At 38.1% G+C, this 12,080-nt stretch overlaps 2 protein-coding genes across 2 annotated transcripts; both read right to left on the reverse strand.

Moving 5' to 3' along the window:
- Positions 1-2,766: 2,766 nt before the first annotated feature.
- LOC137748362 (cold shock protein 2-like) lies at positions 2,767-3,991 on the reverse strand. Its single transcript, XM_068488507.1, has one exon. The coding sequence runs from the start codon at positions 3,884-3,886 to the stop codon at positions 3,089-3,091; it is 798 nt and encodes a 265-aa protein (XP_068344608.1). The 5' UTR covers positions 3,887-3,991; the 3' UTR covers positions 2,767-3,088.
- Positions 3,992-5,806: 1,815 nt separating this feature from the next.
- LOC137747095 (ferredoxin--NADP reductase, leaf isozyme, chloroplastic) lies at positions 5,807-8,526 on the reverse strand. The gene is made up of 9 exons (XM_068487106.1): positions 8,258-8,526; positions 7,878-8,115; positions 7,476-7,609; positions 7,211-7,289; positions 7,002-7,093; positions 6,819-6,896; positions 6,574-6,636; positions 6,242-6,476; positions 5,807-5,953 (listed from the first exon to the last, which is right to left on the reverse strand). The coding sequence occupies exons 1-9, from the start codon at positions 8,360-8,362 to the stop codon at positions 5,886-5,888; spliced, it is 1,092 nt and encodes a 363-aa protein (XP_068343207.1). The 5' UTR covers positions 8,363-8,526; the 3' UTR covers positions 5,807-5,885.
- Positions 8,527-12,080: the final 3,554 nt, after the last annotated feature.

Genomic DNA, 12,080 nt, shown 5'->3' on the forward strand with positions numbered 1-12,080 from the left:
TTTACACTTTTACCCTTTCAACTAATTCCAACAAACTCTAACTGACTTTATTTGGTTAATAGTTCCAACCACATGCCATTGGATCATAATCCAAAAAATAACATAAAAGTTCATATCTGGATTTCGATTCGTTTCCCCAGTCCAGATCAGGGAGCTGGAAAAAAAAATTCTATCACATCAAGTTCAAGCCTTCACTTACCCCAAAGTATTGTGTGCATACCGGACATTCATGTGGCTTCCCTTTCTCCGGCCAAAACCAAACAACAGCTTGCTCATCCTCTGCAATTAAAATACAACAAAAAAAATTCAACATAATAAGTTAAAATTTAAAAAGAATCAATTTTTTAAAATAATCAGTGAGCAAGCATAGATTTGCACATACAAAAAGAAGAGAAACAATGAATATAGGAGCACCCGCCGCCGTGATGAGGAGGTCGAAGGGATTGGTTTTAGCTTTTCCGTTGAAAAGCTGGCTTTCTTCTTCTGCTTTTGATTCATATTCTGTTATGTGTCGGTCTTCTTCTTCCGACATCACAGCAGTAATCCGAAACTCGAATTTCTCAAATTCTCAATATTTTCTAATCAAATGAGCTTCAGCTAACCCTTTTCAAAACACTGAAAATAACAGATCGAAGGTACTTACTCGTCATAGGGTTTATGCAGACCCATATTCAACCATTAGAGAAAAGGCCGCGGCGAGGGAGTTCTAGAGAGAGAAAGTGGTTTGAAGGAGAAGAGAGAGATGAAATTTTAGAGAGAGAACTCGAGAAGTCTGCACAGGAAAGAAACGGAAAGGTTCACTGGAATCTTCCAGAGAGAGGTCGAGAAATCTGAGAGAGAACACGCGTCCACCATCACCTCACTAAAACAGGGGTAAAAACGGCGTGACACTGTCGAATGAACAGTGTTTTAGGCAATTTTTTCTTTTAGTATATATATAATTTCCATTTCCTCTACAGCGCAGCTTCAATAGGTGACAGTAAAAACTCTTGTATCTACATTTGTGACAGGATTACCAAAAATAAGAACCAAGCAATGCATACAATAGGTTTCGCCCGCTGTTATTGTTAGAATCTGAACTATTTGATGGTGTATTTGCAGCAATTTAGCACAGAGAGGAAGAAGATTTAGAGAGAGAGAGTGAAGAGATTTTAAGAGAGTGCTCAGAATTTCAGAGAGAGCTAGAATGCTCTTCTGCGTGTGCTCATTTCATCACACCAGGAATCTAGGAGAGCCTATGAGCTCATCCAACCATTCATTACAAGACCCTATGAGATCTTGACACTTGCTCACATTTGAGCCTATTACAAATTGATCTAATCTCTGCCCTTGATCATAACGACTCTAATTACTCAAACTAACAGCTTGCTACAAATAATGAAATAACAGTTTAGACCTTAATCAACCAACAGTTATCACGAGCCGAATTAGAGCACCTTCAATGTTGAAATATACAAGAACATGACATCCGCCTGAAGGTTCTCTTCATTTAAGACCATCACAGATTTCCAAATGTTCAGTTAGAAACTATCCCTATTTCCTAACCTATCAACTATTCATACAGCACAATGAGCAGGGACCGACAGGGAAGTAGGACAACGATTCACTCCAAGCGTTTAATGTCCAGAGTTAAGTAAAAGGCTTACAGCTACGAGGAAAGTTATATCGTAACCTTTGAAACACAGGGCTAAACAGGAAGGAAACCACACAAAGGCAGACAAGGATCAACAAAAGATTTATAGAACCAACACTCCAATCTATCCATCAACATTCCAAGGTAAACAATCCACGTGAAAGGATTCGCAAGTTTGACAGGTCCTATTAAAGCTTATGCTAGTTTGAAAACTGAGCTCGGGATCTACTAACACTTTGCCGGGAAGGCTTAAAAGGCTTTTCTTGGGTAGAACCAAACAGGCGCAGATGGGAGTGACAAGCTGCTTAAGTCATTTGCAGCCCTACCCCCACCCACCATCACTTAAGCAACAGCAGATATGAACTGACACACACACACCCTATTACAATCTGCTCGTCAAATCCTAATGCTAAATGCCATTTAAAACTTCAAATCCAATGTCCACCTAACACAAAAAACAACAATCAAAACCCAAACTTATGCTATAATACAACCTAAACCCAAATCAAGACAGTGTAAATGTGAATTCAGGGCTTTGTGGAGCAAAAGCCAACAGTAGGTTTCAAGTGAATGCAGCACCAGGGCGGCAGCTATACTATATGTAACAATCGATTATGACAAAGATTATCACAAGTTCACTAATCAAGCATAATCTCAAATCATATCCCTTATTAACTAATAACACAAAAGCAAGTGGTTCATCTCCTTTTCTCCTAATGATCGAAACACCTCAAAGTTTTTCTAGACTGCACATGATCTCGATCTCTCAACATCAACAAGATGTAACAATAGCAAATTTAAACAGGATCCCGATAAGCAATGCAGTATCAACAACAATGACAAAAGCAAGTGGCAATACCTAGCTGCAAACAAGATGATAATCAACTCTATTGCCTAAAGTTGAAGACAATTGAAGACGTTCAATTCAACTTCCGCCAAACCAAAAATAATAGAACACAGTCAAACCACTACATCAATGCATTAGAGATAACATAAATTCACACTTGACAAGAAAATCAAGAGCATGCAGCCGTGTACTGCCACAACAGTTGAAAATATCTAATTCAACTTCCAACTTAAAGAACATCATCAAACCACACACATTGTTCGATTATCGAAAGTAGAGACCAAGGTTAACACTTGAAATATAAGGCTTTCAATTTAATAGCTCCGAGAGTCATCGATAACAAGGATTAATATGAAAAGGGCACCTAGTTCTATAGCCAAACCGCCACATATATGTATGTAAAAGGGGAAAACTTGTTCGCCAAACGACAACACTTATCATCCATCAGAGATATCAAAACCCTTTTGCAAAAACCATCATATGTATATCCCACCAAAACGCAAAATTAAGAGACCCAATTACTAAAAGACTAATGCTTTAGCAAAAACAGATTAAGGATTCTTGAAGAGAATATTTACTATTACTCTCTCTCTTCTCTCTTATTATCTTCAAGCCTTGGCATTAGGAGGATTAGAACACTCCTTAGCAAAATGCCCTGCTTCCCCACAGTTATAACAACCTGATCCAGAGCTGAATCCATATCGTTCTCCTCCACGAGCACCGCCATCGCCACCACCGCTGCTGCAATCCCTGGCCATGTGGCCATATGCCCCACAGCTATAGCAAGCTCCAGCGCCGCCGCCCCCACCAGTAGCACAGTCCCTAGCCAAATGCCCAAATGCACCACACTTGTAGCAGCCACCGCCGCCACCGCCACCGCCGCCGCCGCCACCTCCACCTCCACCACCACCCATTGTCCCATTAGGGCAGGCCCTTGCTACGTGGCCATACCCACCGCAAGTAAAACAGCCACCACCACCGGCTCCGCCACCTCCACTGCCCTGACGGCAATCTCTAGCCATGTGCCCAGGCTCGCCGCAACTATAGCACTCATCACCACCGGAACCACCTCCATTCCTCCGATCACCGCCTCTCGATCCACCGCCAAATCCAGAACCACCACCACCTCCGCCGCGGCCACCAGAGCGACCGAAGCTCTCTTTCTTGTTACCGATCAACGGCGCACCGTCAGGCCCTGTCACATCGACGGCCTTGGTCTTGCCGTCATCGCCGAAGTCGATGAGGAACTCGACGGACTCGCCCTCCGCGACGGTGCGGAATCCGTCGGATCTGATCGAGGACTGGTGGACGAAGAGGTCCTCGCCTCCGGCGTCGGGGGTGATGAAGCCGTAGCCCTTGACGTCGTTGAACCACCGCACCTTCCCGGTCGATCTCTCCTCAGCCATCGTAAAAGGTTACCGATATGGATTTATGCGCAGGGTTTGAAGGCGAGAGAGAGAGAGTGAGACTGATTATATATATGAGAGAGAGAGAGTTGCAGTGAGGGCAAAGGCAAATCTAAGGATGATTAGTATTTTATTAATGATAAATTTTATTCAAACCCAATCAGTGTCTTCATGCGATTAAAAAATTAAGTTTGGGTTGCTACTTACTATTACAATTTAGTGATATTCTCTTTCATTTGTAAGTGAGAGACGTTACGTTCGGTTCTCGCTAAAAGCGAGTTTGAACCACATTATTGCTAAGCCATTATGAGACTAAGCTCATATCTCTCATTTAGTATAGATAATATCGTTTATTCAAAAAAAAAAAATTTGGGTTAGAAAATAGAATTAAAGGAAAACTAATGAAAATAATTTGAAAACTTTGAATTTTAACGATAAGGATAAAATAAAGGGTAAAGTGAATAGTACCAGAATTGAATTTCTACTGTAAAAATATAATTTTTCGTTAAAGTAAACAGTAGTAAAAGTTTTTCGTTAAAATTCTTAAAATTAATGGGTTTAAATAAAAATTTTTCTTTAAGCAAAACCCTAAGACAGCCCTAATCCGTCTGAGGCCCGCTTCTTAATTACCTTTGGGCTTCTTTTACTTCACGCTTTTTCTAATGATTCGATCTCCTGCTTCTCGATGTATTGTAACAAATCCTGCAACCTCTAATTAATTATTTCCTGTAAAATATTCTAGTTTTATTATTATTTAATTAAAAAAAAAATTCGATTTGCCTTTCAAGATCTATCATTTGCGGCCAAGATTTTATGTTGGAATAGGAATGAAATTTAGGTTGGATAAGCACGTTTACACAATCAATGGGAATCGACTCTGTAGTTTAACAAAATTGTGGTTGTACTTTAATCAGGACATGGATACACGTGGATCTATCAACTGTCGGAGGACGAAGGAAAATGTCCATAAGATGCTCCGATCACCTTATTCGTAAGATACTATCGGAAGAATGCCAGTTACCTCGTCAATTGCCTTTTCTTATTTACTTTTTTCATTTATCACTTGACACGTGTATTTCACTAACAAATTAAACTACATAATTCATACTTTTGAGGTGGAAAATTAGTGTCTACACCATACTTTACCAATTCCAGAACTACCAAGCACCTGTTAACTTCATAACTTCAAGGCATCACTAAATGATTTGTGTTGAGGCACCTTTGTGCTGAAGCACAACAGTTTCTATCCAACCAGGAGGTCAATCACAACGCAACATGTGTCAACATCATAATAAAGCTCCTAGAGTCCCACATCGATGGCAGACGTAAGTGTGTAACTCTTCTCAACTACAAAAGGAGACTATTCTCGTGCAAGTAATCCCTAATGTTGATATTCTACTTAATTCACTATTAGAATTCACTAATGATGATTATGCTTAAACCATTGTATCATATAGAATTTATAATTTTAATGCATTAATTATGCAGTTTAATTTGTTAGTGAAATACACGTGTCAAGTGATGAGTAAGAAAGACAAATAGGAAAAGGCAAGGTAGCTAGCATTCCTCTCACAAAAACTTAGGAACTTTTTATACTTTGGTTTCATCAAGCCTCACCCTACCGAATGTCTACTTCAAAGAACGACATCAACAATGTTATGAATTTAAAGCGATCACTGTTTTTTGTAGACAATTAAACTAACGTTTTAAAACAAGAAAAACTTACGACATGTTCACTTTCTTGAAACGAGAGAAGAGGAACATCGAGTCTACAAGGTTTCCACTAAAGTTGCACCCTCATAAATAAAATTATTGTCGCCATTTTTTAATAGTATAATACAAAAGCTTCATTAAAATAGAAGGCAAAAAAAAAAAAAGTAGAGATGCAAAGACGTTCACCTATCTACAGACATTTCCTTGTTTTATCGCAGAGAGAGAGAGAGAGAGAGAGAGAGAGAGAGAGAGAGAGAGAGAGAGATTTGTACAAGATGACCAGAAATTAGTAGACTTCCACATTCCATTGCTCTGATTTCTTCAACTGCTTCTTGTAGTCTATCCAGTCAATGCCTGCAAAATTTATCAGAACACAAAAATCTTCTATCAAAATTTTGTCAAGATTTCAAAGAGACGGACCGGCAATCCCCACCACTGATCACATTAATAATGTCCCCAACTTGCATATTATCACTTACTAGCGCAACATACGTAAGGTTTTTTTAACTTTTTATCACAAAACGCCTATGTGCAATTGGTATTAGAACCATTCATTATATATTATGCCTTGTTTTGTCACATTTTCGACATGGGATTTTACATTTTTCAACAAAAGTGAGCAATGCAATCCATAGTTCTTACCGTCTTTGGCAGCCAACGAGACCATGATATCATCGATACCCTTCTCCATTCCCTTGAGACCACACATGTAGACGTAGGTGTTGTCTTTCTTGAGCAACTCCCATAGCTCTTCTGCATACTGAGCCATTCTGGTTTGGATGTACATCTTCTCACCCTTCTCGTTGGTTTGCTCTCTGCTGACGGCGAAGTCAAGCCTGAAGTTTTCAGGGGCCTTCTCCTTCATCTTCTCGAATTCCTGTATCCCACAAGTATTTCTTATTAAGTCAAGTTTTCGGCGAATTGAAAAGGATTGACTTGGAATTAAGAAAATCTTGTGTCTTGGCATATCTTACCTCCTTGTAGAGCAGTGAGCTACTTGTAGGAACACCCAAGAAGAGCCATGCCAAACCATTGAACTACACGCAATGTCAAAATTTGATCGTTCGTTAGACGAAGAGCCAATCAAAGAACAAATGAGAATTCATTGGTCATGTATGCACTTGAATAACGTTTTATGAGTGTGATTTTCATGTGCAGCGGGCTGGAGTGTTCTATGTCCGAAAGTGTCTAAAGGAAAAAACCTAGCGGTAATGCTTACCTTGTAGTCTTCGTGCTTCTCGAAGAACATTTTCCACAAGAATGCTCTAAAAGGAGCAATTCCAGTTCCAGTTGCAAGCTGCATTAGTAAAGAAATTTCAGAAAACCAACACTACTCACGCGGGGTAAAACATTTGATGATGGAGTTGTCTTCCTAAATACGTAATATGGCAAGTACTTATACCATGATGACGGTTGCATTAGGGTCTTTTGGCATAAGCATTTCTTTTCCAACTGGTCCGGTAATCGTCACTTCAGTTCCGGGCTTCAAGTCACCTGAAACACGGAAAATTTATAACAAGATGTTCTGATTTTGTGGTAAAGAACAAATTGGTTTTTCTTAGTGCCTCAATGGAATAATAACTTTGTAGAAGTAGAGATCTGTGTGCTCACACAAAAAGTTTGAACACACTCCTTTAACAATTTCGCCTGCGTCATTGGTGTACACGAGACGTTTCACACACAGAGAAACCTGGATGGAGGCAATCAGATTTTAAGTATCAATCGAAAATTTCAGATCAATGAAACGTGTTTACTAATTGCCTAAAGTTGCAACATTTCGTGTTAAAATGGCAGCATATTCACATCAATTTGGTAAATAACTTGAGCAGAAAATCCAATGGATCGTACATATGATTGGAAAAGTGTAAACACTCACAGTCTTGGAGTCTCCAAAGTCACCGAGGGCACTGCTGGCAATTGAGTACAACCTCAGCTTGTGAGGCTTCCCATTTTTGTCAACACCTTCTGGAATAACTCCAATGGACTGCCCTTCTCTGTAGGGCACCTCTCCTACAAGCAAATACAAGTGAGGGTAGTTGTTGTAAGTCACTAGTTCAAGACGAAAACGAATTGGGAAATATGCGCAAATAGAACCGGTTACACATTTTTCCGCACATTAGAACCGGGATACAATAAACATAATAAACACACAATAAGCACTTAAGCGGTCATGATAATATAAACCACTTTAGTGTCCCTCGAGTTCTATTATTTATTAAAAATTTGTAAGGGCTATTTGTGCATATTTCCAAAATAAATTATTAGGCTTGGAACATACCCTCTGTGCTGAAGACCATGTGCCAGGTCTCACCAGGCGCATCATCACCAGTGATCTTAGTGTTGAGGAGGACTCTGGCAATGTACGGATTCTTGGGCTTGTACTTGTTGACAACCACCCCTTCATCTTGCTTCTTGGATTCCTTCACAACCTTGGCAGGTGGCGCAGTCTCGGTGGTGGTCACCTGGGCTCTGATGGACACCACTCTCCCACCAGCATTGCTGTTGTACAAAGGAACCTGAAGAAACCAACAACAACCCATGTCACATAATTTTGATTCGTACAAGCGGTATTCTACACTAATTTCATCGAAATTAGACGAAGCGGAACTCGAACTTGGTCCCCAAGTGATTGATTTACCAGGACCTGAAATTTTTTACCTTCTTGAGGGTGATTCTGTCAGGTGAGATTAAGGAGGTCCTGGTGGGGAGGGAGGAGGACTTGGAGGAGGGGAAGGAGACAGCAGCAGTCACAGCTGCAGCCATGGTTGTGGAGTTAGAATGCTGAGGAAGCAGAAGAGGGAGAAGAAATAAAAGAGAAGCAAAAGTTTGATGCTTGATGAGAAAATTTGTTGAAGAAATGGGAGAACTTTTTGGTGGGTTTTGGATTAAAGATTGGTGGTAGAGATTTGAAGGCCAATGCAGTGGCAGATGAGAGGATAAGTCTTTTGTGTAATGTATGACTCTCACCCAACCTTTGATTTTTAGGAGATTTAACAAAACACTCGATACTATTTACTTTTAACGAAAAATCATATTTATACATTTTTCTGATACTATTCACTATACCTTTAAAAATAATTTTTCATTAAAAATGAAGTTTTTTTTATTTATTTTTCGTTAGTTTTTTTTTTTAACTTTTTTGATTCACAAACAGTGCAACACCCAAGTTTTGTTGTATAGGCTGAGACCCCTGTCAAAAGATGATTGTGACTTTGGTCACATACCATACAAGTGTATTACTACACACCATAAGTACTTTGTACAAATAGACATCGTAATTTTAAAGAATGCAAGCTATCTTCTTCATTTTGTTCTGCTATCTAATTTGATTATCAAAATCGTCTATTTTCTATTTAATCGTTTTTTAGGTAAAGATTAAAAATTGTTTAAACATCTAGTTTATCAAATAAATGAATGAATATTGAGTTTGTCACTAAAATTATCACAGTGCTGAACAAATGACTAGAGAACTTTTAATTTTTTTTTTTTTTTTTTTTTTTTGGCAAATTTGACCTTTTGTTTAATGACTTGGAATTGAACGACCCAATCATCGAATAACATCGCGGGTTGGAAAGAAGAAGAAATCTACACAAGGGAAGGTAACATTTCCCATTGTTTCCTGAATGACATGATATTGTACACATAAATATTTAATGGTACCAACTCGTATAATGATTTAGTGTTATTCTCCTCCTAAGTGAGAACTTTATGTTTGACTTTCGTAAATTTTATATGAAACCAAATTACACATTTTGACCTCACGAAATTTAAAAAAAAATATTTTGACCAAAAATGAAAATTGGGGCAATGTACCCATGACTCATGGAGCGGACTTGGCGTCCTGCATACTTATTGGACCGGGTTCAGATTCGAGTCAGTGGACCCGTATGTGTTTCATCTAAAATGAGTACCTATTTAGAGACTCATCGCTAATTTTAAACACTCATTTAGAAACTTTAAACAATGCTCGTGTTTTTAAACAATGTATTATCCACGATAGGAGGTTCTTATAGTATAATTTCTAAATATATGAGCTAAAATAAAAAATCCTTAAAAAAAAATTGTCTGCAATGGAAAGAGTCTCAGAAGGTCGAAGAGGATTTCGACAATTTCAGTGTCGCTTCCTCGTTCTTCCTCGCTCCGGATCGGCCAAGGATTTGTTGTCCCTTTTTTTTGTGTCTCATATTGTACCTTTTTGCTAATAGTTTAACATATGTCCTATGACTTAATTGAGACATAACTGTGTTAAATTTTTTTATTTGTCATTTAAAAATAAAAACGATGAAATACTTACGCTTGAGCAAAGTAAATTTGGCGTCAATCTTCTTCTCGATCTCCATTATCATCTTTAAACCCTATCCGAGTGAGGGATTAATAGAAAAAGGACAAGGGTGAAGGATCGGTCTTCCTGTAATTCGTACAATTTGGGGGCAAGCATCAATCCCAGTATATGAATCTTGAACCCTCCATGCCCACTTTCATCTCTTGTTCACTCCCTCTGCTATCTCTTTCATGTTTTGTAAAAACAATAGCCAGCAACATATTTGCCTGCAAGAAGACCGGCGGGTCAGCCCTAACGGATGATTGGCCACTATGGTAAGGTTTTTTTAAGGAATTTTTATGCAATGCCTTTTATTTATAGTATAATAAAATCAGAAGATTAACTTGTCCTCTTAGTATAAATTCAATCCTAGCTATAAGAAAAGAATAACTACAGTAATAAATAATCAAGAAACCAAATCTATTTATCTTGAAATATAGATTCTGATAAATATTGAAATCTAATGCATCCAACTTTATATCTAGAAATTTAATGATTTTTCAATATTTATCGAAATATAAATTTCTAGATATATATATATATATATATATATATATATATATATATTTGGTTTCTTGATTATTTATTACTCTAATTATTCTTTTCTTATAGTTAGGATTGAATTTATATTAAGAGGAAAAGTTAATCTTCTTATTCTACTATAAATAAAAGGCACTGCACAAGAATTCCTTAAAAAAACCTTAACATAGTGGCCAATCACCCGTTGGAGCTGACTCGCTAGTCTTCTCGTAGCCAAATATGTTGCTGGCTTGCCCTCATTATCTATGAGGTAAAATTTGGCAACTTTTGCGAGTTACAAATTGTATAAAGACTAGTTTAGCAACTTTGAAAGCTAAATTTAAATTAATTAGTGAAGTTAAGAAAAGAAGCCTGTTTTTACAGTAGACGTTCTGAGCAGATAACTTAGGGTAGAAGGCAGTCCTGTAGCCTTCCATTTGAATGGTGTGGAAAAAACAGATGACTGAAGATACCAGTTGAGTCACCCTAATCCTCTGCCGCCAATGAGAAACAGCTTATCCGTTTCGAGAAGCTCCTTAAGAGTTCCAGTGATTCGATGCTTCTCGCTGCACATTTGTTTGGAAAATGTTAGAACCCCACTTGAACCTTTACCCAAATAGAAGAGATACTAACAAGAAGACTGATACAATCAAATATTCATTCCCCTTTGCATCTCAGCTAAAGAAAGCCAACAAAACAATTGGCACCTGGGCTAACTAAGTGATGTTGCAATGAATTTAATATAAGGAATGGAATATTATAGTGGTGAGTTAGTTAATTACCCTCCGTCAAGCTACATGGAGACCTTGACGGAGGGTAGGTCGGAGAGCATACGCGGTCGAGGAGTTTTTCCCTTGTGAATTGCTCCCGTGGAAGCGGCATTTTCCGTTCGAGATTGTGAGGGGTGAGTCCTGACATAGCTATTTCAGCCAGGCTAAAGACACGCAAGGGGGTCGATTCTTCTTCTGGGATAATTCGGCCAACCAGAGACAACAGGCCCGGATTTATGAAAAATTTAATGAATAAAGAATTAGAAAATATACAACTGGCCTGGGTGAGTCCTGACATTAGTCCTCTTTAATGCAACGAAATTCTCTAACTATTTATTTATTTTTGAAAAGATGCCGTCGTCTCCTTCACAGTTACAAGGATTGTCTGCCTTTCACTTCTGATGTATTTTCGTGTTCTTTTATTTTGCGTAGTTACCGTTAAGGTACGTTAATATTTTATATTATTTTTTATAAAAATAATAATATAAAATGTTAACGTGACTTAACCGTGATCATACAAACAGAAGAACATGGAAAAACACCGAAAGTGGGAAGGGAAACCTTTTCCGTTCACAGGAGCCGTTGTCAACTCACTGCACTCGTCGAACGATTTTATTTTATTTTATTTTTATTTTTATTTTTTTTTTTTTAAGAGAAACGGCTCAAAAGAAAAAGCAAATATTTGAGCTCAAAACCCTAGCTAGCATGGCATCTGAGAAACACCCAGAAGAAAACGTGGCAAAATGAAAGAACTAGTTTTTGGTTTTGCCCCAAATAAAACCCATTTCTTGTGCAAAAATGTAAAGAAAATATGGAGAAACATCATAATAGCTCGCTTAATTCCGAAAATATATAAAAATAATATCGTTAA

The sequence above is a fragment of the Pyrus communis genome, chromosome 10 (genome assembly GCF_963583255.1).
Source record: "Pyrus communis chromosome 10, drPyrComm1.1, whole genome shotgun sequence".
In the NCBI taxonomy this organism is placed as follows: Eukaryota; Viridiplantae; Streptophyta; class Magnoliopsida; order Rosales; family Rosaceae; genus Pyrus; species Pyrus communis.